General features: G+C 57.9%; 2 protein-coding genes across 6 annotated transcripts in view; one reads left to right on the top strand and one right to left on the bottom strand.

The window, feature by feature from the left end:
* RARA (retinoic acid receptor alpha) overlaps positions 1–17,895 on the top strand; it is a 43,996-nt gene extending 26,101 nt beyond the window's left edge. For 3 of the 5 annotated variants that reach the window (XM_066263688.1, XM_066263687.1, XM_066263690.1), the window contains exons 3-9: positions 8,982–9,130; positions 10,406–10,547; positions 12,660–12,820; positions 13,100–13,276; positions 14,609–14,813; positions 15,552–15,710; positions 16,353–17,895. In XM_066263688.1, the coding sequence (XP_066119785.1) occupies positions 8,982–9,130; positions 10,406–10,547; positions 12,660–12,820; positions 13,100–13,276; positions 14,609–14,813; positions 15,552–15,710; positions 16,353–16,570 (1,211 nt within the window). In that variant the 3' untranslated portion in view covers positions 16,571–17,895. Of the gene's footprint in view, positions 1–2,968; positions 3,574–6,307; positions 6,468–8,981; positions 9,131–10,405; positions 10,548–12,659; positions 12,821–13,099; positions 13,277–14,608; positions 14,814–15,551; positions 15,711–16,352 lie in introns of those variants that run through there. The other 2 variants (XM_066263691.1, XM_066263692.1) reach the window with 2 other exon arrangements.
* Positions 17,896–21,481: 3,586 nt separating this feature from the next.
* Positions 21,482–25,884, bottom strand: GJD3 (gap junction protein delta 3). The gene is made up of 2 exons (XM_066263682.1): positions 25,172–25,884; positions 21,482–24,396 (listed from the first exon to the last, which is right to left on the bottom strand). Exon 2 carries the CDS (start codon positions 24,390–24,392, stop codon positions 23,499–23,501), a length of 894 nt encoding a protein of 297 aa, XP_066119779.1. The 5' UTR covers positions 24,393–24,396; positions 25,172–25,884; the 3' UTR covers positions 21,482–23,498.
* Between the last annotated feature and the right edge of the window lie 1,683 nt (positions 25,885–27,567).

The raw sequence follows: 27,567 nt of genomic DNA, 5'->3' as shown, positions 1-27,567 counted from the left end.
CCAGAAACCTTCAGATATTCCCCATAACTCGCTACACTCTCCCTCCTTTGAATGCCTGTGGGCCCTTATTTCTTTCTCTTACAACACTCACTCATCTCTACCATGAAGTGACTTCTCCTCTCCTAGTTCCTGCCATGAGCTGTAATCATTTGGGAGATGTTTTCCCCTGTCCCCAGGTCTTTGATGGCAGGGACAGTCTCATATCCCTTAGTACCTTGCATCTGGGAACACAGAGCCTAGTACATAACTGGTACCTAGGAGCTACATCATTTGGGAAGATACCAAGAGCTGTAGAAGGATCTGCCCTCTTCTCCAGCATCTCATTCACTGCCAAGGCTTGTATTTGTGTCCCACCCCCAGCATTCCACCTGCAGCCCCGACCTCACTTAGCTGAGACCTCACTTCGGAGCCCCACACCCACCTGTCCACCAGCCCAGTAGACTTCTTTACATTTTAGTCTCAAGAACTTTGCTGCGACAGAGGCCACACATGAGTCCTCTTTGCTGTCTCCTTTCTTACCCCCCCCCCCTTGATTTCTACCCTCAGAAAGTTTCAAGAATCCACCTTCCTCTATCAACACTGCCAGTTTCCTACACTACACTACCATTGTATGTTGTCTGGATGACTGCAGTGGCTTCTGACTGGTCTCTCTTGCCCTTGTACATCCATTCTTCATACAGCTGCTAAAGTGACCTTTTAACACTGTAACTCAGATCTTGCCCCTCCTCTGCTTGGAATTTTCCTATGAGCTCTCCTTGCATTTAGGATCAAACTCAAAACAGTCTGAGGCCAACAAGTCTACCTGGTCTAGCCTCAGCCCACCTCTCCAGCCTGATCTTGTGTCCCTTTTCCTCTTGAATTTTATGCTGCATCTACCCTAGTCCTCTGTCAGCCCCCTTTTTTTGAGAGAGAGACAGACAGACAGGGACAGGCAGGAAGGGATAAAGATGAGAAGCATCAACTCATAGTTGTGGCACTTTAGTTGTTCATTGATTGCTTTCTCATACATGCCTCTACTGAGGGGCTCCAGCTGAGCCAGTGTCCATGGGGTCATGTCTGTGACCCTGCGCCTAAGCTGGTGACTTCAGCGTTTTGAACCTGGGTCCTCAGCATCCCAGGCTGACGCTCTATCTACTGCGCCACCGCCTGATTGGGCAACTCGGTTAGTTCCTTGAATGAACTCACCAACTTCTGTAACCCCAGGACCTTTGCACAGGCTCTTTCACTGGGATTGCACTCCTTCCTACTCATTGCCTGCCTAGGTCTCTTCTTTGAAGTCCTCCCTGACCCATCAATATCTACATTAATTTTCCTTCAGTGCATGCTGTAGTTGTGTTGTAATAGCAATTTTTGTATATATATGTATATATATACACACACACATTGTACACACACATACATACACATATATGTATAATCACAAATATTTGCTTAATGGCTGTTGCTCCATAAGGTCTGCAAGGGCAGGCTCACCAGTGTATCCACAAAGGAGGTACTCCAAATATATTTTTTTCCCCTTGAATTAGCCTGACAGCATAAATTTCAAGTACTCTCTCCTTTATTAGCAGTGTAATCTCGGTCAACCCACCTAGCCTTGTTGTAATATGGGAATAATGCCTGCTTTGCTCTTGGAATTGCTGTGAGGATTAAATGAGAATATACATATATTAAGAACCTGGCTTCTAGAAGAATATCTTTGGGACACATATAAATTCCTATTCTTTTTTGGAGTAGGGAGCTCCGCCGCAGGGTTAGAGGGAGTCATGGGATTCCCTCTCCTCCAGTAGCATCCCCTCCTTCACGGACCTACCCAACCTAGGTCTTTCTTTCAGTGAACGGGCATCCCGAGGGCTTGCGGGAGGAAGTGGTCAGCTGGGAGGTACCAGCCCGTCCTTTGATCTCTCCTGGGCTGGACTGTGCAGCGGGGGGCCGATCCCGGTTCCGAGGCTGGGAGACACCCTGGGCGGGGCTTTGCTCACCGGAAGCACGCAGAGCGCGGGAAGAAGAGCCCCGGCTGCACGCGTCTATACCGAAGCTCCCGTGTTGCTGCGTCGGGTTCCGGCGGGCGGGCAGGCGGCCAGTCACACATGATGTCACAGACAATGACACAAGCCGGTGTGTCTCAAGCCGACACAGCGCCTGAGCTGCACAATGTCGCACCCGGGACACCCGGCACGCAGCGTCCGTGGCGCAAACACTTGGCCACACGCACCCCGGCCCTTCGCCTCCCGCAGTCTCTCTCCACGCTTCCGGGCGAGCCGGCCCAGCCCGGATGGGCAGGGGGCTGGCAGGCGAGCCCCACGGGCGGGCTGGCGAGCGGGTGATGTCACGGGCAGCGGTGGGTGGGTCACCCGGAGGTGAGGCGCCGCCAGGCGAGTTCAGCGAGAGTTCAGCCGCATTGCATTAGGCAAATGAGACCCGGGCTGGGTGGGGGTGTGTGCTAGGGGTGGACACCGGGACCACCCCCCTCCTCCCTGCACCAACACCTCCCCGCCATGGCATCACCGGGTCGGGGACTGACCCAGCCACGGGGGAGGCTGGGAGCCGGAACTGGGCTGGGGGGGACATCCGCCCCTCTTCCGTCCTCGCCTCCGTGCGCAGCCCCCTCCTCTCCCAGGGCCCGGCCGCCGTCCGTACTCGGCGTACTCCTCCTCTTGAGCCTTTTACCTTCCGTCTTCTCTTCTCTCCTCCCCCTTTCTAGGCTCCCCCTACTCGCCCATCTACATCCCGCCTCTCAGTCTAGTCCCGCGCTTCTCCAGCTGCAGCCTGATCCGCCCGGAAAGGGTTAAGCCAAGGGGCGGTGCCGCGACGGGACGGGGCGGGGGAAAGGGGGTGGGGTCTCAGGGGAGGTGGGCTCCGGCTGGGGGTGGGGGGCAGCGGCGCGCACCGCCGGAGCCCCAGCCACGGGCCAGGCGGAGGCGGAGGCGGGGCCGCGCGGGGTCCCCACCCCCACCCGGTGTCCTCGCTCGGGAGAAGCCCAGGAGCCCCGGCGGGGAGGAGGAAGTGCTCGGGGAGCCCCCGCCTCCCGCGCTGATCCCGCCCCCGCCCGGCGCACTTGGGGAGCCGCGGGACTCTGTCTCGGACACCATGAGACTCGAGACGCGAGCCCCCTCGAGGTGAAGCCGCGGAGTTCCCGGGCTGGGCCGGGCGTTCCCTGGGGTAGTCAAGGAGCACCCCCAGCACACACAACTTCCCGGCTCTTCCTGGGACTGGCGGAGCGGCGGGCCGACTTAGACGCAGGACTTCGGGCAGAAGGCGCCCCCCCCCCCCCCCCCCGCTCGGGTCGCCAGTCGGGGCGGGGGGGACGTGCCCCACGCCCCCAGCTGCTCTCCTCCGATGGCGCCGTCGGCTGAGTGAGGGAGGCGTTGCTCAGGACTTCGCTGCTTGGACCTCTTGTCTTTGCAGAGATGTACGAGAGTGTGGAAGTGGGGGGGCTCACCCCCACCCCAAACCCTTTCCTGGTGGTGGATTTTTATAATCAGAACCGGGCCTGTTTGCTCCCAGAAAAGGGGCTCCCTGCCGGTCCCTACTCCACCCCGCTCCGGACTCCGCTTTGGAATGGCTCAAACCACTGTAGGTACCAGCCACCCCTCTCCTATTGTAGGGGTTGGGGTGGGCAATGGGGCCTCCGCGCCTATCCGAGGATGCGAACCTGGGGGCGTGGTGGGGTCTTGTCTCTACCCTTCATTCTCCCTTGTCTCTCTTGCTGACACCCAGGAGCCCTTGCTGGACAATTGCAATCCCGGAGTAACCCTAGGCTCTATTGCTGTTGTATTAGGACTGAGGAACTTCGGGGGTTCCTCTCTTCAGGAAACATTTGTTCATTTATCCTTCCACTTCTTGGAGGGAAGATGCAGCCCCTTTCCTCATTTCATATTTTCTTGCTTGGAATCCGGTAGCTTCACAGCAGAGTGGTTCTTTCTCCCACCCTGGAGGGTGGGGTGAAGGTCCTATTTGTGGGCTTGTCTTCCCTGAGGAGGAGGGGCCTCCTCCCCAGATCCCAGCCTTTTCCCTGTGTCCTTAGTGTGGGTGTCAGGGGAGCACTGAATGTCTTTGGTGTTGGCAGTGGGGTGTGGCAGGAAGGGGCAACTTCATCAAACACCCTTCTGCCATCATAAGCGACCCTTCTATCTTGAGGAGGACACCTGTCCATCTGAGTGTAGTTTTGGCCCTGGACACTTGGCTGGCATCTTTAGTAGGTTTCTGCCCCAGGAATGGAGGGAGAGCCGCTCTAGAGGGAAGAATCCTCACCCTAATCCTAACCTCGTTCGTTTTCTGGGGGAGGGGCGTGTTTTTTGTGGGTCTGGGGCTACTCTGGAAATGAACACATCCCCTCCCAACCCAGCCATGTCCTTTTGTTACCTTGTGTTCACTGGGGGGTAGGGGCAGGTACTGGACTGTCCCTTCCTAAGAGGGGTGCTGATGAGAATTCTGGAGTCCTGGCGGCCTGCTCACCTCTCTTCACTGCCCCCTGTCTGGGTTCAGGCTCCTCTGGGAGGGAGGGGCTGTGTGCACTGTGGGAGCTGCAGCGCCTGGGGTGCACTTCTGGGCGTGTTCATACCCAGCTGTGTGGAGTAGTGTACCTGGGTGGGAGAGAGCTGGCACTCCTCTGGGGGGGGGGTATTGTTACAGGGCTCGGGTTTCTTTCCTACTCCCCTCAGGGCCCAATTCTTCCCAGGAGCTTTCCCCACCCTCCTGAACCTGCTGTCTCCCTCCCGACTGCAAGGGAGGAGGGGTGGGGTGGGTCTCTGGGGGCCTGGAAGATTGGAGAGGGTTGCAGGGCAACCTCACCCCCTTTGCTGTAGGAGGAAAGACTGACAGACGCCCCACCTCTGCCCCTCCCAGAGCCACCTTAACCCCAGCCTTTGCTTTGTCCTGTCCCCTGACCTTTGCCTCCAGGGGCAGATCTGCTTGTAGACAGTGAGAGACAGAGGTGTGAGCATGGGTTGACTTTGGCAGAAACGGAGAGGTGAAAGGTATGACACCAGGACCCTTCTTCCCACCCTCCCCGAGCTGGAGGATGGTAGCCCCCTCCCAAGTGGATAATTCGGTCAGGGTTTCCAGGTCACCCCCTCCACCGCTTTGGCAGCCTTTTCCAAAGGACGGGGTGAAGCAGGTATGGAAGACCTTGGGCTCCAGCCCCATCTCTTCCTTTGCCCTTGGGGGCAGCTCAGCTCTTCTGGCCCCAACTGAAGGGGTTTGTTGAGGCAGGGCTTGGGGAAGTGGAGGTCTGTCCTCCACACCCTGTCTTGGGTGGCAATGAACTCCAGGCCTGGGCCCTAGTCTGTCCGTGTGTCTGTATATGTTGGTGGAGTGCCAGGGGGCTCTGCCCCCAAGGCTGTGAGATGGAGAGGGGTATTCTGAAGCACTGAAAAGACTTGGAGGCTGGCGGTGGCAACTAGACGTTGTCTAGAGTACATGAGGTCACTATCACTGCCTTGGTGTGTGCGGAGGTCCCCGGGTGACAGGAGCCGGCCAGCCTCCTCACACTGGGTTCTTCACTCCCTCCTGCTTCAATCAAAGGTAGGAAGAGACAGCAGGCCAGCTTTGAGAGAGCTTCTCGGCCCTGCAGGACCCTGGGGACGATGCCACCGTCCCCAGAGTTCCCGTTTGGGGGCACTAGAGGACAAGGGGTACACAGGATGTGGTTCCCCGTCTGTCCCCCACGAATCCCCGCTGCTCACGCCTCCGCCCGTTCCCAGACGTCCAAGAATGTGAAGCACGTGGCCCCCATACTAGGGGGAGGGGGATAGATGCTTATCGACAGCCGCTGGTCCAGGGGCCTTCTTCCGCTGCCGCCGCCTCGAGCTGCACCCGAGTCACCCCACCCTCCCCCCGGGAGGAAGAAGGGCAGTACCGAGGGCCCTGCGCCCCCTTTCCATCCCTCCTCAGGGGCTGCAAGGGGAGCTGCAGAGGAGCGGGCGCCGGCTGGATTGGGAGGGGAGCCGCTGGACGGGGGCCCAGCTGATTTCCTGCCGATCTCCTCCAGGAAACCGGCCCCTTGTGCGAGCCTGCGAGCGGCTCTGGGGCGTGGGGAATCCGGAGCGCTCCGCGCCTCCTGCCCGCCTGGAGGGGAGCAGGGGGAGGGGCGCCCTGGCAGCGCGTTCGGAGGGGACCCAGGCTTCCTGGGCCGGTGCCAGCCCTGCTCTGGGCGCTGGAACTTTGAGCTGAGAAGGTGTGGTGCTTCTCCAGCCTAGTCTTTCTGCAGGAAGACGAGAGATTTGTTGGCTGGGGCCTCTGGGGAGGGAGGTGAGTGGGGCGGGGCAGGCCATAGCAGGCCTTCCCCCATGGGCTGTGTGGGCAGAGTGAAAGCTGTGTCCTTAACTGTTACCGAGGCTGTGAGGGTCCCAAAGTGCCCCACGCCTTCCCAGGCTGCTGGCTGGAGGCCGCAGGAGGTGGCCACTGCGGCCTGGCTCTGGGTTCAAAGGGCATGCTGGGAAGCCTCAGCCTTGTCACCTGGATGACAGGTAGGATATTCTGGAGGTGGTGGTACAGGCCGTGTTATAGCCTCAAAGGCAGCGGGTGGAAAGGAGGCTTCACCCAGCCAAACTGTAACCCCCACATGGGGTCATATCCCCTATCCTACCAGAAAACAATTTTATTCTTACTACTTATTTACTTAATTTTAGACAGAGAAAAGGAGAAAGAGAAAGGCAGGATTCACTTGTTGTTGGGGTGTGAAAGCATTTATTTGTTGTTCCACTTAGTTGTGCATTCATTGGTTGCTTCTTGTATGTGCCCTGATTGGGGATTGAACCCCCAACCTTGGTGTCTCAAGACAGTGCTCTAGCTGACTGAGGTAATCGGCCAGGGCCCCAAAAACAAATTTTAAAAAGCACATTCTTTCAGTTCCATAAACACCCTCCGGACTTTGCCTGAGCTCCAGATTTCTACAGGCCTTTGCCCTGCTCATTTGACTCTGACCTTAGAGCTGTCTATTCCTCATCCGGGTTTCCTGTCTGTCTCCCCGTGCCCCGCCTCCCTCCCACCCCACTCTGTACCCCCACACTCCCCTGTCCCTTCTCCCCCTCCAGTCCAGTCCATTTTAGAGGCGGGGCCTTGAGGAGGCCTGCCCAGGGCAAAGGGCTAATGGGGAGGGCATGCAGGTCAGTGCCTCCATCCGCTGCTTGTTGGAACACTGACTGGGATTCTGGGCTACAGTCGTCTGTTCCCTGCCCCCCCCCCCATGTCCTTGGTACCCCCCCACCAGCAGTCTGGATTGTCTATTGTTACTCCTGTTACGTCTTGGAAAAAGTTAGCACAACAAAGGGCTCCTTTGTCGTTCACCCCTCTGCCTCCTGGCCTCACCCAGGCCCCCCAACCCTGCCCCCCCAGCAGCTGTTCTCAGGCCTCTCCTGTCTGAGTTGCTTGTCTGGCCTCCGGGAGAGTGAAGTGGGGGAAAAGCAGGCCAGTTGGATGTTGGGGTGAGGAGCAGAGGGCTGGGAGGCGGGGTCGGTGACGAGTCTGTGGACTGACTGGTGGCCGTGTGGCACCCAGTGCTCCTCTGCTGTGAGCTGGTGGTCCCTGGGGGTGTGGGGCCACAGCGGTGCTGGTCAGCCAGGCTGACCAGGGAAATGGTGCCCAAGCCCTACTAAGAGCCAGGAAAGCCCTGCCAAGGCAGTTGGCCTGGTCCCCTGTCATCAGCCGCCTGGTAGGCAGTCCATGGTGTGTCTGCAGGTAAGGGGAGGGGGGAGCCTGCAGCCGACCCCTAGTGTGTGGCTCTTCTTTTTCTGTGCCTGGGCTTGGAGGCCATGTGGCTCATGGCTGTAGGGTGCTTAGGCCAGAAGCTCTGGGCCCTTTGAATACCAGAACGTTGTGTGCTCGAGTTTGGGATGGGACTAGGTAGGGTTCTGGGGTGTGGGAGGAGCTAGGGATCTACCTACTGGGGAGGCATCCTTGGTGCTCCTTGTCTTTGGACAGTGGACTTGGGAGGGCCTCAGGAAGATGCGGGGCGGCCCTTTGGGAATCTAGTGTTGCCTTGGTCATAGTCTCCCTCCAGCAGTGTACCCCCAGTGCCCAGGTTTCAGGCACAGACAGCCCCTGCCCAGCCCAGCCCTGTTCTGCCTGCGGTGATGGGCATGGGGCCAGGCACTGCGAAGGGTTTGGCTAGTGAGGCTGCCCTCCTGGCTGGGTCAGCTCCTGGCTGCCCTCTTGGAGCTGAATAACGGGAGGGGAGGGGGCAGTAACCCGGACATAGTATTGAGGCCAGACAGACAGAGCATTGATGGGAACAGACAGACCCCCATTGTCATGCTGCTCCCCCCAGACTGCGCACCCAGAGCAAGGGGCTTCCGGGGCCCGTAGGGACTCCCCTCTGTCATTCTAGGGGGGTCCCCCTGCTTATCAGGGTGTCACCGCCTGCTTTGCCCCAACATTTGCAGCTTTTCTTTGCGCACCCTCCCTTGAGTCCTTGGCCAGGGGATTGTTTGGGTGGAGGAGGGGCTATGGCTGCTGTCAGAGAGGGGAGGGGGGAGCGGAAGCTGAGGGGGTGGGGGAGTGGCCGGCTTTGAATATCCTGTTGACCCCAGTTTCCTCTGCCCCCAGCTTGTGTCCTCTTCCCTCCCTCCTCACAGGCCTTAACTCCTTCCTAACTGGGGGAGATGGGTCCAGGCCGCCAAAGGGCCAGGGCTTAGAACCAGCCCCCACCCCACCCCCACCCCCCACCCCCCGCCCCATAGCTATGTCCACATAATAAGTCCATACACATCTGACGGCTTGTCACCTGATCTCTCTGGGTTTGCAGGTGGGGTCCTTCAAAGTAGATAGGAATGATGGGGAGCTGATGGCTATATTGGCAGCCTCTTTTCCCAAGTCTGGCTGGGGAGTCCCAGCTTTTCTGAAACTGCTCCTGTCCCCAAGTGTGAGTCCTGGCAGTGGTGGTGAGACTGGGAGGGGCTCTTGGGAGAGATCAGGAGGCAGGATGGGCACGGTGTTAAGGATGGCAACCTGGGTCTCTAACTGCCCTTCCTTCTTCTCTCTAGCCATCGAGACCCAGAGCAGCAGTTCGGAAGAGATAGTGCCCAGCCCTCCCTCACCGCCTCCCCTCCCCCGCATCTACAAGCCTTGCTTTGTCTGCCAAGACAAATCCTCAGGCTACCACTATGGGGTCAGCGCCTGTGAGGGCTGCAAGGTGAGTGGAGTCATTGGGAAAGACAGTCCTGATTAGATAAATGGAATGTCCCCATTGCCATGTCCTGGGAGGATGCTCTTGGGGGTGGGGGATGTCCCTGAAGCTGCTTCACTTGTTCCTATGTGGAAGGTGACAGCGACCTTGGAGGAGAACAGGAAGCCTGCAATAGACCCCCATAGATAAGCAGGGGTCCCCCAAACCAGAGGTCCCCCTCCTGTCTGAGCTCTGAGCTTCTTTCCCTGTCTGCGTCCTCCTGCTGGCAGGGCGTACTTGTGCTGCTCTCTGCCGCCGCTGCTCAGGTTGCCATGGTGAGCTGGCTGCCTAGTGGCTCTTGGCTGGGGCCCCAGGAGGCCTGCCCCCAGTGGCCCTGCCTGAACCTCCCCATGCGGCCTGGCAGGAGGCAGTTCGGAGCCGCCGCCGTGCCCTGGCCACTCCTTCAGGTGCTCAGGCTGTGGGCTCCCCGGTGTCTGGATTTCCCTGTGCCTGCATTAAGCTGCAGGATACAGATGTGGTTGCCACCTTCCCAGTGGCCGTGGGCATGGCCTCCCCTCACCTCCTGGGGCCTGAGCCTCTGTACCTGTTTCTTCCCCAGAAGTTGGGGCTCAGAAGCTGTGCAGTTTTGGGACTTGGGGCTCTAGACTGCCCCTCGGCCTGGAATAGCTGCCCCAGGTGTGGTTGCCAAGATCAAGGGCGAAGCAGAAGCCCTGAGTGTGTGTGTCTGCCTGTCCTGTCCGGTTGTTCCTGGTCTGTCCCTCATCTGTCAGTCTGTCTCTGGTTAGCCTGTGTGTGGAGCCCCTAACGAGTGGGGCCATCTGTGCCCGTCTCCCTGTGTCTGGCTGCTTGCTCCTGAGAGTGTGTGTGTCTTCATCCCTCCGGGCAGCCTGTGTGAGCCTGCATGGCGTCTTCCTGCTTGCCTCCTCGTCCTGTGCTCTGAGTCCGGGCTGTGGGTTCCAGGGTTCTGCCTCTCTCCTGTCTCGCCCCGTCTCTCCCTTTTCCTGAGTCACCGGCAGCCCTGAGGTCCGTTTTCCAAGGAGAAAGGAAGCAGGGTCTACAGGTGCGGGTTGGGGGAGACCTCTGCCTACCGCAGTGTAGAGGCAGGTACTAGGGTTCTTTTGGGTGTATCATTGTAGCTGGGCCATCCTCCCACCTTGTCTGGACTGCCAAAGGTTTGGTGGCGGCAGCGGCCTGGCCTTCTGCGACCCTGCCTGAGACCACAGGCTGGGGTGGCTCCCACTGTGGGTGCAGCTGATCTGACTCCCTCCCCTCCATACTCAGGGCTTCTTCCGCCGCAGCATCCAGAAGAACATGGTGTACACGTGTCACCGAGACAAGAACTGCATCATCAACAAGGTGACCCGCAACCGTTGCCAGTACTGCCGGCTGCAGAAGTGCTTCGAAGTGGGCATGTCCAAAGAGTGTGAGTGCCAGGGGCCAGGGGCCGGGCCACCCCTGGGCGGGGCCTGCGGTGCTCCTGCCGGCCAGGAGAGCAGGGGTGTATGAACGTGTGTAGGATGTGAACTTGCATACCCGTGGTCTGACATGTGGGCTCGTGGTTAAGGAAGGTTTGTGTATAGTTCCAAGCACCTGTCTGGCTGGCAGTGCATGTCTAATTGGCTGTGTGTCCATATGCAGATAGCCGTTCCTGTTTCCATGTGGCTGGCTGTGTATTCTTGCACATGTGTACATGTGTGTTGCTCCAGGCTAGCTGGCTTCAAGGCCTTCTTGGCTTTGGGGCAGGTTTCAGAGGCATCCCTGGGTCGCTTTGGATTATGCATCGTAGGGAAGGACCCACTCTGAGGGGTGCCAGTTGGTGTGTGTGTGTGTGTGTGTGTGTGTATTGGGGGAGGGTGTGGCTGGCAAGGGTTCTAAGAGTCATTGTCCGGTGGTGGAGTCTGGACCCTAGAGTTGGAAGAGAGAACTGGGGTTTCTCAGATCCCAGAGGGATGGGAGTTTCCAGTTTGAGCTCAGCTGAGGCTGGATGGAGGGAGGAAGGAGGGCTGGACTGGGAGACCCTCTTGTGTTGAATCATGGGTGTTGCCATGGTGACCGGTGATTGATGATGTCAGAGATAAATGACGCTGACAGACGCCTCCTTGTCTGCGTGGCCGTTGCCATGGAGCCTGAGCCTTGGGGGATGGGGTGGGGGAGGACGCTGTAGGACCCCCTAGCCCTCTGTGGGCTGGGCAGTGGAAGAAGAAAGTGGGGAGGGGGTATGGGGGGGCCAAGGAGCCCCAGACGGCAGAAGGAGGGGTCTTGCATCACCCTTCCGCACCTGCCCCAGGAGGCAGGGACTGCCTTGTTGAACCCAGGAAGTGGCAGCTCTGTGCTGTGGTGATGACAACTTGGGACCTTCAGGGCCCAGCACTTCTTCCTCTCTGCTCTGCCACCTTCCACTCCCAGCGCTCCTCAAGCAGAAGGACCAGGGTGGGGACCCCGGCTCCCTCCCAGCGCCATCTCCCCCTTTCCCTCCCTCCCTTCTCTCGGCTGCTCTGTGCCCTGGAGCTGAGCAGCTGCCATTTCAATAGAATTAAAGCTTCCGAATGATAAACGTCTTGTCACAGCTGCAATTTTCTCTTCCCAAATTATCCCCCCACTCTCCCTCTCCCTTTCCCTTCTCTCCCTTGCACTTTATTGAATTTGCAGAATCGACATGAGTGATCTCCAAATTATGCCAGCTCCCCCCACCCCGATGCCCCCTCCTGGGGCCCCCACCCCACCCTCTCTTCCTCCAGCGTCAGCAGCCGCCACCACTGGCCCAGTGAGTGATTGTGTGTCTGGGATAATCGGCTGGTAACGACCCCATCGCTTCTTTAAAGCCGAGTGGTGTGTGCGGCTCAGCGCCCCGGCGATTTGTCAGCTCCCCAGCTAATGGGCCGAGAGATTCTCCTGACCAGCCCCCCACTTTCAGGCTGGGGAGCCCTCCACCTCCCTGCTGGAGGAGAGGGGAGGAGAGGAGCTGCCTCCTCTAGCTGAGCGGGTCCCAGGGACCCCCAGGGAGACAGACTGTTGCCAGGAGGTCTGGGGCCAGTGAGGCTGCTTATTCTCCTGGAAGCAAGGGAGTGGGGGGCAGAGAGGCGGAGCATGGAGGAAGGATACTTTTTACACTTCCTGTCAGCCTGGGACCCCACGTACCCCGAGTGTGGGCTGGAGTAGGAGCGGGCGAGTATGGGACGGTGGGCTGGTGCTGTGTCCTGGGGCCCTAGGGCAGGACCTGGTGTGTGGTTAGGTGGCAGAGAGGGGTGGGCCGTGACTTGACACCTTTTCTGCCTGTGCACTTGTCTGTGTGTGCGTTTGTGTCTGTGCACATTGTCGTGTACACTCCCATGCGTGCATGCTGTGTTTTTGTGTGTGTGCATATTGCTGTGTAGACTGTGTGCGCACGTTGTACACACTCCTATGTGTGCACCCACCTGGTGATGACTTCACAGCCAGCAGCTCTGGTGGGAGGAGCTCAGGCTGGGATGGACGGGACGTGTGGGTGGACCGCTGTCTGCTGCGTCCTCTAACCAGCGGTCTGTGCCCCCCACAGCGGTGAGGAACGACCGGAACAAGAAGAAGAAGGAGGCGCCCAAGCCCGAGTGCTCCGAGAGCTACACGCTGACGCCGGAGGTGGGGGAGCTCATCGAGAAGGTGCGCAAGGCGCACCAGGAGACCTTCCCCGCCCTCTGCCAGCTGGGCAAATACACTACGGTAGGTCCCCCTTCCCCTGGCTGGTGGGGTGGGGGTACGCAGCGCCACAGGCCCGGGATGGCCCCTCATGGGGTCCCCCTTCTCCTGCCAGGCTGGCTCCTCACCCCTGCCCGGGTCTGCACGTCCCCCCTTCCCCTCTTCTCTTCCTCCTGCTTTTTCCACCTCTCAAGGAGCGCTCAAGGAGGGCAGGCCGGTTCAGGGCAGGCCTGCGGGGCTGGTGGAGCCCGGCCGGGCTGGGGTGCCCTGAGGAGAAGGCCCTCACTCTCCCTGTCCTCTCAGAACAACAGCTCAGAACAGCGTGTCTCTCTGGACATCGACCTCTGGGACAAGTTCAGTGAACTCTCCACCAAGTGCATCATTAAGACTGTGGAGTTTGCCAAGCAGCTGCCTGGCTTCACCACGCTCACCATCGCCGACCAGATCACCCTTCTCAAGGCTGCCTGCCTGGACATCCTGGTGAGGGCCTGCTCCCACCCCCTGCACACTGCCCCATGGCCTTGGAGCGTGTCCTGCCGCTCAGATAACCACCTTCCCAAACATCTGCCTGGAATGCACCTGTCCAGATGTCCCACCCACCCAAATATCTACCCTTCTTTTCTTCCATGTGTCCACCTGTCCGTGGGTCTACCTGTCTGTTGGCCGCTTAGCCCCTCAGCCCCTGGGTACAGTGGATCGCCCACTTCCCTGCACACACATCTATCCTACCTCCACCACTCTTTCTATTGAGCCTTCTGTCCAACCACCCATCTTCCCATCTGTTCAGTCTGTAATAAAGATTCACCTAGGACCCTGTTGCGACTAGGGCTCGAGCTGGGTGTCAGGAACAGAGGTGAACACAACTCTGTCTCCTGTCTTTAAATCTGGAGGCGACAGCTCTGATAAACAGATTGCAAACTGTGATAAGTACTGGCTGGAGATGGGGAAGGGCTGTCCTCCCTCCAGGGAGAGAGAGAGCTACAACTTCTGGGCCTCAGGCAGAATGTCCAGAGGAGATGGCATCTAGGGACGCAGGAGGGACATGGGAGAGGGGGCATCCCTAACAGGACAGGATGTGGAAGGCCTACTGCTCTGGGCCCAGCTAGAGTTGGGACTGGTGGGGCCACAGGGCGGGCTGGGCTGGAGGCAAGATTGGGGGCGCTGGGAACTACCAAAGCCCTTGTTGACAAGGACACCCCCCCCCCCCCGCCCCACGTCATCCTGACTAGCTCAGCCCTCTGGGGCCCCTGCAGGGTAGGGAACCCGGGGTGTGACGTCCTGGTGGGAGTGGGCAGGTGCAGAGTGCACTGTCTCCAGGTCGCCTCCTATTCCCATGCCCTGAATGCAAGAGGCGGGATCAAGGCTTGACACAGGTGACGTGATGCATTTATTGAGCTCCTGTTGTGTACTCCGTCGTGGGAGCTGTAGACAAAAATTTGCTGTGATCCTTGCCTGGAAATTCCAGTTTCTACAGAATTTGAAATTCTCTGCATGGAGACAGAAGGCTGACCTTAAACAGGACCAGTGCAGAAGCTGCTGGCCGTGTGTGGCCATTTAAATTTAAATTAACAAGATTAAACTCAGTTCAGCTCCTCAGTTGCACTAGCATGGTTAAAGTGTCCAGTGGCCGCCCTGAGCTGGTGGCGACCGTGTTGGGTGGTGCAGACTTAGAATGTTTTCATTAGCGTCGAAGATTCTATCAGGCTGCACTCGTCTGGCCGCCTGCCAGGTGGTCCTGCAGGGATGAATGCTGGTGCTGGAGGTGCTGGAGGATGGGCCGAGGCACTAAACTCGCGCCTCCTCTGCACCCAGATCTTGCGGATCTGCACGAGGTACACGCCCGAGCAGGACACAATGACCTTCTCGGATGGGCTGACCCTGAACCGGACCCAGATGCACAATGCCGGCTTTGGCCCCCTCACAGACCTGGTCTTTGCCTTCGCCAACCAGCTGCTGCCCCTGGAGATGGATGATGCCGAGACTGGACTGCTCAGTGCCATCTGCCTCATCTGTGGAGGTGTGCAGGGGGCCCGGGGCCCGGGGCCAGCCCAGGGCAGTGGTGAAGCCCCTCACTAGGATGTCCAGGGATCATCAGATCAGAAAGGGACCTTGGCCCCTGTCAGGCCTTGGTCAGAGGAGAAACCGAGTCCCAGAGGGGCAGGGCTGCTGTGTGGCCTGATTTCTGGTTCCCCACCTGGTCACAACACACAGGCTCAAATCCTGGCCAGTTTTGACCTGGAGTTGGTTGCCAAACTTCTCTGAGCGCCCATTTCTGTAAAATGAGACAATAATGGTCACCACCTCATAAAGTTGATGGGCCAGTGAGGGTGGTCAGTAATAAATAGGGTGCAGTGTGCCCAGAGTCCGACTCAGTAACTGTTGGCTGCTGTTACTGTTTTACTGTTACGAGCCCGCAGTATTGTGCTGGTGTCCATAATGGGTGGGATGTGAGACCTGCCTGGGCATCTTCCCTGTGCTTGAGGTCGGTACTGCTTGTGTTTAGCGGTCCCACTTCTAGGAACGGGGCTGTCAGGGCCGGCTCTGGACAACCCACGTCTTCAGCTCCTCTGCTTACCTGTACAGCCTTTATCAAAGCTCACAGACCCTCCACTGTCCTGTGTGGGGAGGTCCCAGGAGCAGAGATGCCCAGCTTGTGGCCTGGGCAGGCGCTCCCCCTAGTGGCCAAGGCTGGGAGCACAAGGGTGTTCCTAGCTTGTCCAGGGCAGCTGCTCAGGGGGGCCCTCTGCTTCCCCAGACCGGCAGGACTTGGAACAACCAGACAGGGTGGACATGCTGCAGGAGCCACTGCTCGAGGCGCTGAAGGTCTACGTGCGGAAACGGAGGCCTAGCCGACCCCACATGTTCCCCAAGATGCTGATGAAGATCACAGACCTGCGAAGCATCAGTGCTAAGGGTGAGGTTCCCACAGTTGGGGGAGGCCCCATGTGCCTGCTGGGTGGGGCTGGGCCCCAACAGCTGGCCCAGGACCCGGGCCGGGCCCCCCACATCTGAGCCAGCACCCCATATTTTTGTGCCCACTCTTCAGGACCTCAGCTGTCCTTGTCTGTGTTTAGACCAAGGTCCCCCGAAGACTCCACCATGCCCAGGTGACCTCATGCCTGTGAGCTGTAAGCTGGCAGTGTCACCTGGGCATGGTGGTTAGGCTCTGGAACCCGAGAGTATGGAGGTGTGTCTGAGCAGGTCCCTGGACATCTCTGAACTCCTCTGAGAAGTCAGGATCATGGTGGTGTTGGCGGAGTCGTTTTGAGGTGTCTCAGGAAAAGCCATAGCACACAGCGCGTAGCAAGGGCCCCTTGTCAAACCAGGTGGCCTGACCCCAGAGCCCGAGTTCAGAACCACCTTCCCTGCTGCCCCTCGAACTTGAGGACTTAAGAGAGCTGCTTGTGGCAGAGAGCCAAGCCCGAGCTCATTGTGTGGAGGCCGCTGACACAGGTGGTGTCGATCGCTGCCCCCGCTGCGCCGTCCTCCTGGACCCACGGTTGTTTGCAGGGCTCGAGGAGCTGGGTGTGTGCTGACCTCGTCCCCTCTTCTGCAGGGGCCGAGCGGGTGATCACGCTGAAGATGGAGATCCCGGGCTCCATGCCGCCTCTCATCCAGGAAATGCTGGAGAACTCAGAGGGCCTGGACACGCTGAGCGGACAGCCGGGGGGCGGGGGGCGGGATGGGGGTGGCCTGGCCGCCCCACCCCGCAGCTGCAGCCCCAGCCTCAGCCCCAGCTCCAACAGAAGCAGCCCGGCCACCCACTCCCCGTGACCGCCTGCGCCCCATGGACACAGCCCTTGCCCCTCGCTCGGCTTTTCTCTGCCTTTCTACCAACCATGCGACCCCAGCCAGCCCTGCCCCCCACCTGTCCTTCCTTCTGGAGACAGGAGGGAGGAGATGGCGACTCTGGACAGAGGCCCGGGAGCTGTGGACTGCCGCCTTGCAGCCTGGGGTGACATCAGGGGCAAGGTCACAAACTGCGTGAGGACCCCTGGTCCTGGGCCTCACCTGGGGGCCTTGTGTTCATCAAGACGCCCCTCTGCCCACCTCGCCACATCTTCATCACCAGCAAATGCCAGGACCTGGCTCCCCCATCCTCAGAACTTGCAAGCCATTGCCCCCCGGTTGGGGAACCCCCTTGCCTTGGTTGGTGACGGGGGGTGGGCCAGGGGTGGGGGTTTCCCCTGTACATACCCTGCCGTACCAACCCCCAGATATTCTCGCTGGTTTTGTTTTTATTTTAATTTTTTTGGTTTTGATTTTTTAATAAGAATTTTCATTTTAAGCACATTTATACTGAAGGAATCTGTGCGGTGTGTTGGGGGGCTGGGCCTAGCGCTGGGCGGGGTGGGTCCCGGGGGCGGCAGAGGCTGGAGGGGCTCCCACTCTCCCCGTGCCCCTGCGTCTCCCCGGTCCTCCTCCCCAGCCGTTTTCTCTTCAGTTTTCTCTTTAAAACTGTGAAGTACTAACTTTCTGAGGCCTGCCCTCCCCTCCTTCATGTGGGGGAAGCAGCCTGTGCCCCTTCTCCCTCTGCCTAACCACTGGGCGGGGACAGTTTGTGCCCCTAGAAGGAGGGCACCCACCACCAGAGATGGGTCGGGGCCAAGCAAGGGGGGGCCCTCAGAACATACACGTGGGTGTCTCTCTGAGCTGCCCCCCATCAGGGCCCACATGATCTAATAAGCCTTCCAGCCCCCACTGTGAAGGGGCTGGCCAAGGGGTCTGAGCTGTCCCTGCCCCCCTAGCCTCACAGCCACCAGCACCCCCACAGGCCCCCCCAGACACACACATACACAGACACACGTGAAGACAAGCCAGTAGACATACTTGGCCTGACTTCTGCTAGTTCCCTAGCCTGCCCCCTCAGCCCCACCCTACACCCGTGTCCCCTTCTTGCCCCGCAGGACGGGTCTAAGGGGGTCCCCTTCCATCATCCCCTGCACCCCTGGGCTGGGGGAGCTGGCTCTGCCCTGCCCCCCCTTGCCCCAGGGTTGGGGTCTCATCCCCCAGAGCCCGCTGGTGCATCTGTTACTGTTGGACTTTCCACTGAGAAATACTGGATAAAGAATAAAGTTCTATTTATTCTACATGCCTTAGCCTGGCTGCCTCGCCGTCTTCTCTGTGTCTGGGCACGGGCTGGAGCAGGGGTCAGGTGTAAGCACTGGGGGCTGGCCGCGTGAGACCCGCTGGCAGGAGACAGGCCTCCTTTTAGGAAGCCCTATGTCGGGGAGCCCCAGTCTGGAGGTGGGGAAAGGACATGGGGAGAAACTGCCCCCGAAGGAAGCTGGCATGCTGCCCCTGGGGAAGCTGGAGGTTGGATCTGGGCATCATTTAGTAGCAGAAGAGTTCTACTTTCAGAGTGAATACAGACCTAACCTTCGTGGCAGAGTGGTAGTTGGCCTGGGGACCTGAATCAGGCTCACGGCAAATTTACAAGAACAAGGGATTGGGATAGCCTCCGACAGGGCTGTCCTGCCCTCCTCTGCCCACTAGGGGTCACTCTGGAGCAGGAAGCACAGGTTGCAGGAGAACCTGGATGCTCCTGGTTGACAGAATCGAGTGTGGCAGCCTTAAAGGGTCCTTAGAGACCAATTTTGCCCACCCCTCACACTACACATCAAAGCTCATAGAGGGCAGTGTCTTTTTTTTTTTTAATTAAAATTTTTTTTTTCATTTTAGAGAGGAGGGCAAGAGAAAGAAAGAGAGGCAGAGAAGGGGCAGGAAATATCAACTCCCATATGTGCCTTGACCAGGCAAGCCCAGGGTTTCGAACCCGCGACCTCAGTGTTCCAGGCAGACACTTAATCTACTACTGCGCCACCACAGGCCAGGCGGCAGTGCCCTTGTCCAGGATCACACAGCAAGTTAGTGGCAGATGGGGGGGAAACACTTAGGGCTCCCACCTTTCAAACAGGGCTTTTCCTAGATCTCTGAAGCCCATGAAGAAACAACGTCAAACACCGAGGACTGGGGCGGAGCGTCAGGCGGTGGTAATGGAGGCTGTGTTTGGGAATAGTTAGCAAAACGGCTGGTCAGGGAAATAAATTACTAGGCAGAGATTTAACTGGAGTCCGTCTGCCATTTCTACAGCAGCCACCAGGTGGCGGCAGCTCCTCGCTTATCTCATCCGGAGCGGGTTGGAGGGAGTTTGGTTGGGGACAAGTTTCTCTTCAGTAAATAATTTCTCACTTTCTTTGTGAATCTGAAATGAAACTTAACAACATATCTACACAATATACTATCGCACTGTAGTGTAAAGAAGAAATGAAGGGAACGTACTATGAATTTCCTTATGTAAATACTTTGGGCACAACCACGTGGCAGATATGACACAGTCCTATGTTTGCTTCTGTTTTTAACGAACACATTTGGATTTAAAAGAAGCAAGAAGGTCAAAAGCCATTGTGTATACGAAGCACAGGAAAGTTAAAGGGGGTGGTTGGATGTTGAACTAAAAACTGACAGTGTATAACAAAACCGTGCAAAAAATCCCCCAAATCCTTTAAGGTTTATATGTAAAACAAGTTTTCACTACGTAAATGTCCAGTGGTACTTTCTAAAGTCACATGTGACAGTTCTTTCAGGTGGGGAAACCTTGTGGTATTCTTAGCCCCTGCCCACTAAATGCCACCAGGGTTCCCCTCACGTCACAGCTAAAGCAGTGCCCCCTTGGGAGACCACCTTTGCTGTTGGGATCCTCCAGAGCTGGAGGGTGCCCACCATGGTTCACACTTCACTGTGGAGCAGAGTTTCGCAGTCACGGCACATTCGTCAAGTGCCATTTCGTGCCCAGGAATTCTTTATTGAGAGGCCGTCCTGTGCACTGCAGGATGTTTCGTCGCATCCCTGACCTCAGCCCACTAGAGGCTAGGTTGCACCTTCCCTCCAGCTGTGACTACCAAATATGTCTGCATACTTTGCCACACGTCCCCTCGTTGAGAAGCACTGCTGTGGAGTCTGGTCATCCAGGGCTGACATGTGCTTTGTGTGGTGCCAGACCCTGTCCTGCATGGGGGAGACTGACCCAAGAATGGTGATTGGGATACAAGGATACAACTTGGGGAAAGGGTCTTGCTTGGGCATACAGGAGCCCAGGGAAGAGGACTTTAGCCAGGCCTGGGACAGGGCTAGGAAGGCTTCCTGGAAGAGGTGCCCGCTCCCAGTTAAAGCTCTAAGGGGAAGAGTTAGACAGGGGGGATACATAAGTGATAAATAGCTTTATGTGATCAAAACCTATTTCCTGCTTGCCCTGTCTGGTTACCTCAGTTGGTTAGAGAATTGTCTCAATACACTAAGGTTGCGGGGTTGATACAAGAATCAACCAATGCCTGACCAGGCAGCGGTGCAGTGGATAGAGTGTTGGACTGGGATGCGGAGGACCCAGGTTCAAGACCCTGAGGTCGCCAGCTTGAGCGCGGGTTCATCTGGTTTGAGAAAAAAAGCTCACCAGCTTGGACCCAAGGTCACTGGCTTGAGCAAGGGGTTACTCAGTCTGCTGTAAGGCCCCCGGTCAAGGCACATATGAGAAAGCAATCAATGAACAACTAAGATGTTGCAATGAAAAACTAATAATTGATGCTTCTCATCTCTCTCCATTCCTGTCTGTCTGTCCCTGTCTATCCCTCTCTCTGACTCTCTCTCTTTGTAAAAAAAGAATCAACCAATGAATGCATAAATAAGTGGAACAACAACTTGATGTTTCTTTCTTTCTTCCTCTCTCTCTAAAATTAATAAAAATTAAAAAGAAAACTGCCCCCAGTTCTGTGTTCTAGCCATTTTCAGTTTTGGGTTGGAGTGGTGGAATAGGTGAGGTTGTGGAGGTTGGGACAGGTCAGGTCAAGGCCAGCTGAGGAGCTGGCTTTGATTCTGAGGCCCCGAGAGAGAGGAGTCCTAAGCCAGCATGGGAGGTGTCCAGATTGAAATTGCAGGGGGCGGGAGCAGAGGCTCCGGGGGCACTCCGGGCCGTGGGTGACAGGGCTGACCCGGGGCGGACTCTGAACAGACAGGTGGAGAATGGACAAGGTGAGGAACTGCTTAGATGGTAAAACATGTGCCCAAGGTGACTGGCGAGATGGAGAAGGCAGGCAGAGGACAGGCTACGGTGACTGGGTGTAGGTGGCTTGGGTGAGTGAAGATGCCAACAACTGTGAGTAGGACTAAGAACGTTGAGGTCCCATTTGGAGTGCTGGTTACCCCCACCTTTCCTGTCCTTCACTCCACTCCAGCCACACTGGCCTCCTTGCCGGCTTCAACACTCCCCCCCCCCCAGCATATTCCTGAGCCTCAGGGCCTTTGCACTTGCCACTCCCTCTAACTGGAATGCTCTTCCTGGAGGCAGCTTCATGGCTAGCCCCTTGCTACATTGTGTTACAGTGTCTCTCCTCAAGGAGGTCACTCTCTCTCCCCTCACTCTTACCGTGACCTGATGGCATATCCTGTATTTATTATCTGTCTTCCCCACCAGAATGTAAGATCCATGAGGGCAGGTTTTGTTCACCACTGTAGCCCAACGCCTGCTCTGCGGCAGCTAATAGCCACATAATGGCAACTGAATCTTGACATGTGGCTTGTCCAGCTGAAATGGGCTCCAAGTGCAAACTACACACATGATTTCAAAGACAGTACAAAGCAATGATATAAAATATCTCCTTAGTTCTTTTTTATATTGGTGGTGTGCTGAAATATTTTGGATCTATGGGGTTAAAGAAAATATATTGCTAAATTAATTTCACCTGTGTCCTTTTACGTCTTAATGTGGCTAATGGGAAACTTGAAATTACACTTGTGGCTCACATCCTATTGCTATGGAGCAGTGCTGATCTCAAACATTGCCTGGCATACAGTACACGCTCAACAAATATTTGTTGAATGGGTACATCTGGAAAACAACTGGGCATTCAGGTCTGAGTCTGTGTGGAGGAGTCCAGGCTGCAGACACTGAACTGTTATCAGAGAGATGGTGACATATGCCATGAGTGTGCATAGCGCTCAGGCCCCCATTCCTCATCCATAGCACCTGCTGTAGGCCAGCGAGGAGGAGAGCGCGATGCTGACCAGCAGACAGGCTCTGCCTGGGGAAGAACAGGTGCTGCGGAGTGTCTAGCTCTGGTGTGGGTGGGGCAGCTGCAGGAAAGGCATCTGTTTTCTTCCCAAGTGAGACCAAAAGCAGGTAGGTAGGCATTAGCTAGGATCGGGGAGGGTAGCTGCAGAGAGGGAGGCAGCTGCAGGCAGAGATACAGCATGTTTAAGCTCTTGGAAGCAAAACTGGTCACTGCGTTCGGTAGGACAAGAAACTTCTGCATGGATCAGAGCATGGAAACCATAAGGAAGCCAGAACGATGGGGCCGGAAGCCTGAGAGGCAGGGCCTGTGTGGTGGTGGCGGGTGGGGGCAGGGCACGGCAGGGCTTCAGAAACTTTGTTCAGGTGCCGGACTTACTCTGAGAACAGGGGAGCCCGCAGAAGTAGGGGCTATTTAGGAAGCTCCCTCAGGCTGCTGTGTGGAGTTCAGGCTGGAGAGCTGAGGAAGAGGAGGCATGGAGGACAGAGAGGGGAGGGCCAGGGACGTAGGAGATTGGGCAGTGGGTCCAGCAGCCTGCCCAGCAGAGTCTAACGCAGCCCAGGGTGCCGTCAGATGGTGGCCCCTGGATGTCACTTAAGTCCTAGGTGATCCATGGAGAGTGGCCCCACTGGGGTGGTAAGGGAGAAAGACAGATGGGGCAGCGCTGAGACGGAGGGGGACAGGAGGCAGCCTGTAGACAGACGGGTTTGTGTTCCCCCAGGAGGACAAGGGCGGCGGCTGCAGGAAAATGCAGGGCCAGGAGCATGTTTGGAGGGAGGTTTTTTCTGAGTATAGAAGGGAATTACCATGTTTAGGAACTGGGGAATCAGCAGCATGGTGAGGAAGGTGAGGCTAGAAGGAAAAAGTCTTGCCCTCTGACCCACTGCCCAACCCCATTCAGGAAGAGGGCCCTGCCACCTGGCCGCTGCGGGAGTGTGGATGGCGCGCACAAGCACTGCCAGGCGGAGGCCTGCCCGGCTGAACGGCGCCTCCCCGCCTCTCCCTCCTGCGCTGCCCTTGCAAGTGCGCAGGCAGCCACTGCGGCGGCTGCTGGCACCAGTCCTGGTCACCCACACAGTGCATAACAGATCCCACATACAGAGGGCTCACACATGCCCACATAGGATGTACATGTGTGTAGACACATACATACAGAGTTCACATGGGACATACGTGTGTATGCACACACAAGAGCTCACAGAGCTGTTACACATGCATACCCCTGCACTGTACATATGTGTACATGTATAACATACACACAGCGCCCGCCCAGAGGCCACACCTCAGTCTGAAGGAGAGGAGGCGCTCAGGCTGCCAGTGTCACAAACAACCAGGTCACCACCCGAACCTGCGCTTTCCTCTCTGCTCTGCTCTGGCTCGCGGGCTTCCTCTCAGCCCCCTCCCCCTTTCCTTCCCACCTGGCTCAGGGCCTCTGGACCCGCCTCAGTTCACTCCCTGCCCCCGCTCCTCTGGGGGCACTAGGGAAGCGCGAACGAAGGCTGCCCTGCGGGCCACCCCTGCGTGTCTCCTGCTCAGGCAGCTCCTGGGAACAGGTCTAGTAGAAGCCACTTCTTGCTTCTGCGGTGAGGGCTGCAGTGGCGGTGTATGGCCTCTGATTTCACCCTCCGCCGGAGGCAGTTCTAGATTGTCAGGTCCTGGCGGACCGTGGCCAGTGACACCTTGCTGCGGCCGCTGCCGCCCTCGCTGTCGCCGGCCGGCGCCCGGTGCGCATAGGCGGGCGGGGCGTAGGGGTCGGGCCCGGCCCGCCTGGAGGACAGGGCTGGCGGCGGCGGCGGCGGCGGCGGCGGCGGGAGCAGCTTCTGGGCCTCCTCGTGCGCTCTGTTGCAGCGGTTGTCGCGCTCGGCCGTTTGGCGCGGGCGACCCTTCCAGAGCAGGTGGCCCAGCTCGGCCACGCTGAGCAGGGCCGAGAGCAGCCCCACGGCGAAGTAGAAGACCACGAAGACGGTCTTCTCGGTGGGCCGGCTCACGAAGCAGTCCACGGTGTGCGGGCACGGCGGGCCGCTGCACGCGAAGTGCGGGGCCACGCGGAAGCCGTAGAGCAGCGTCTGGCCGGCCAGGAAGGCCAGCTCCGCCAGCAGGCGCAGCGCCACGCTCAGCAGGTAGCAGCGGCGCGCGCGGCGGGCGCGCAGCGCGCAGGGCGGGCACGGGCCCTCGGGCAGCCCCCGGGCACACGGCGTGCCCGCCTCGGCCGCCGCGCCTCCCGGCCCCTTGCTGGCCTGGTGCATAGAGTAGATGACGAATAGCACAGGCGGCGCCGAGAGGAGCAGGATGTGGAAGAGCCAGAAGCGATAGTGGGAGACCGGGAAGGCGCGGTCGTAGCAGGTCTGGCGACAGCCCGGCTGCAACGTGTTGCACACGAACTCCTCCTGCTCGTCCTCGAACACCGCGCCGCCCACGGTGGCCAGCACCAGGATGCGAAAGATCAGCATGACGACTAGCCACAGGCGGCCCACCAGCGGCGACTGCAGCTGCACGGCGTCCAGCAGCGATCCGAGGAACGCCCACTCCCCCATAGCGCTGGGAACCAAGGGTGGGGGTCAGAGGCCGGGAATCGGGGCTCCCACTCATTCACGCCCCTCGGGATGGGGGTCAGTTAGACCTCTAACTTCAAGGGAGAGTCGAGTCAGCTAGGTCTGGATTTGGAAGGGACTTTTGTGGGAACAAAGGAGTTAGCAAGGGGGGTCTGGGCAGGAGAGGTTGGGTGATTCTCAACTATGAGTGTCCGTCTCCCTGGGGCCAGGGGGTGCTGAGGACGAGCCACACCCTGGTGCTTTAGCCTAACACCCATGGGCCTACTTTGGTGGGACCTTCTGCTCCTCCAGAGCCTAGATTCGTAGGAGGGAAACTCGGAGATCAGCAGGACGGTCCCTGACCCCATTTGTGGAAACAGAAACCAGCTGTGCCCTGTGTGCTCAAGGCTGCTTTCCATGGGTGGAGGGTGATGCCTCGAACCCAGGACTCCAGACCCAATTTGGTACCTCTGAGAGAGGCAGGAGCCAGCAGACCCAGAGGGACCCCACCTCTTCCTTTCTCTGCTCTTTTTATTGCAGGGAACTTCTCTCAGAATTGTGGGGTGACACAAAAGTTGCCCTACTTCCATAACTTTTAGGATTGCCTGTCCAGGAGTCCCTGCCATCCGACCCGATGAGGCAGGAATGTGGCCCAGCCTCTCCCATCTCCTCCCTGGCCCCTTGGCTTCCAGTCCTCACACCTCCTGAGAGCCTCCCAACACACACTCACACAGGCCCCTCTGGCTCCTGAAGCCCCCAGACCCTCAGCCGACCCCACTCACCCTGTGGCTGGAGCTGAGGTGCTAGAGCTGAGCGAGGGATCTTGGGAGATGGCTGGGACCTGTTCCTCCTGGTCCCTCTTTCATTTTCCTTTTCAGATTTGGCTGGGATGGATGACAGGACAGGATGGCCGAGAGGGGCTAGCTCTCCCCCCTCTCTTAAAGGGACAGGGTGACCCTGTTGGCTGGGTCCACCCTTGGGAACAGACACAGGGCCACGCCTCTTACTGGGCTCTGCCAGCCCTCCCTTTCTGTCCCTCACCCACCCCACCCCATCCCACAGCTGTGTCTCCATCTGGAAATGAAGGAGGGGGTTCACCGGAGCTGTACCCCTTATTGAGACTGACTCCCCAAACTGGAACACCTAGATCCGCTATCAACTGACTGTCCCCTTTGAAGGCAGTCTTCAGGACTGGAGGGGGGATTGGTGCTGGTGTTGGGGGTACTGGTATTTTAAGAGGCAGCAAACACCTGGTAGCTCTGGTTCCGGCTCTACTACTGACCTTGGGCAAGTCACGGGTCTTCTGGGCCAGTCTCCTGGCATGTCAGCTGCGGCGGCTAGGCCAGCTGACCCCTCGGTTTCCTGCCAGCTCTACATCTTTATGCTAAGGTCTCAGCCGTGTAACAGAGAACAGAAAAACATGTGCCCAGAAAACTCCCACATGGAAAAACATTTGGGTATCAAAAGTGACTGGCTTTGGTAGTTAAATAAAAGTTTACTTCCTTCCTGCTTTCTGTAATTCCCAGACATATAATGAGCGTGTTATTTTATAATGTGGAAAACAGAAAGGCTTCCCCCCTATAAGGCTCTGAATGGAATCACTTCAAATGGCTCTAGGTAGCAGGAGAAACTGTCCTATAGGATGACCCATGGTGACCTGAGCAGCCAGGGAGGGGACACTCTGCCTTTCTAGGAGTTTGCCCAACCTGCCCACTATCCCCCCCCCCCCCCACTGATGCACCTGCTCTGGGCCAGGCCCTGTGCAGAGCTCATCACAAGAATTAGAGGGCTTGACGACCTTGGTGGGAGGGAACCTGAGACTCAGATGATCTAAGCCACTTGGCCACAGTCACACAGCAAGTAAATAGGTCTCAGCCTCATGTCTGATCCCACTGGCTGAGTTCAGACTCCAGCTCATCATGGACCTGTCCTCCATCCAGCCCGGCTGGCCTCTGCAGGTGGTGGCCCAGGGTTTTGGCTGGGCCAGTGAGTGCAGACACTAGAGGTAGGCCATGCCTACCCCTTCCTGAGTGGGAAGGGGGCCAGCTCTCCCCTGCTCAGTGACACTTCCTCCCCCCTTCAGCCATGGGGGCCTGTATGGTTTTCCATGCTGACCGGGGCCCACTGGCCTGATTCAGGAAGGGGTGGGAGATGTGCCCTTCACCTGCACTGGCTCAGTGGCCCAGTCCAGCCTGGAAAAACCCCAGGTCAACTCTCTCCACCCTTGTGCAAGTTTCCCTTGGGAGTGGGCCTGGGTGGGGAGACACTACCCTGGATGAAGTCCAAGGGAAAGCACATTGGGGGGCCCCACATCCCCAAAACAGGAAGTGGGGTGGGGACACTGCAGACCTCCCTAGTGCTGACCTCCTCCTGCTTCTGGCAAAGCTGCTTTCCAACCCTCGACCTCCGTCCATGGCCATGGGGTTCAGGGGCACACCTCCCCTCCCCTGACTGTCCAGGAGTGGTTGCTGCCCTGTCCCCATGTCCCCCGCTGGGTCAGGCTATTGGCTCAGCCTGGAAAAACCCCATCAGACCTGTCTGCCTGTGGAAAGTGGCAGAGGTGGTGGGCTAGGGTGGGGCGGGAGGTGGAGAGCTCATAGTCACTCTGTGATGTCCCCAGCCCCTGATGCCACAGGGCCAGACGCAGGAGACTCAACAATCTCAGGGGCCCATCCTCCTCCCCAGATAGTGCTGAACGGCCTGGGAGGAGGTGTCGCTGATGCTAAGCAGGGCTGGCGGCACGTGGCTCCATTCTTGGCCATACTTGAGGCCCGGAGCTGGGCTGAGAGGCCCACCCTGCCCTGGTGCACATTCAGTCTGTCCCAGACACTTCACTCTACCCTGTCTGGCTGTGGAGCCACTTCTGTCTGTCGCACACGGACACACACATGCAGGCACATAATTGTTTGTACCCAGTAAGTGACATCATCAGGACACGACTATATTTCCTCTTCCCTATGCGCCTCTAGCATTTTAAAAAATCTTTACAGAAATGTTGTCTTTTAATGAGGCCTTCACTAGCCACCCTACCTGGAATGTAACCCGCTTTCTATTCTTTTTCTCAGCTTTATTTTCTTGGCGTTGACCACTACATAATACACCTTTTCTTACTTATCCTGTGTAGTGTCCATCTCTTCTATTAGCATGTAAACTCCGTGAGGGCAGGAATGTTTGGTGG

This window comes from Saccopteryx bilineata, chromosome 2 (assembly GCF_036850765.1).
Source record: "Saccopteryx bilineata isolate mSacBil1 chromosome 2, mSacBil1_pri_phased_curated, whole genome shotgun sequence".
NCBI lineage: Eukaryota > Metazoa > Chordata > Mammalia > Chiroptera > Emballonuridae > Saccopteryx > Saccopteryx bilineata.
The sequence above is the reverse complement of the archived record's forward strand: the minus strand, read 5'-3'. Positions and strand labels throughout refer to the sequence as shown.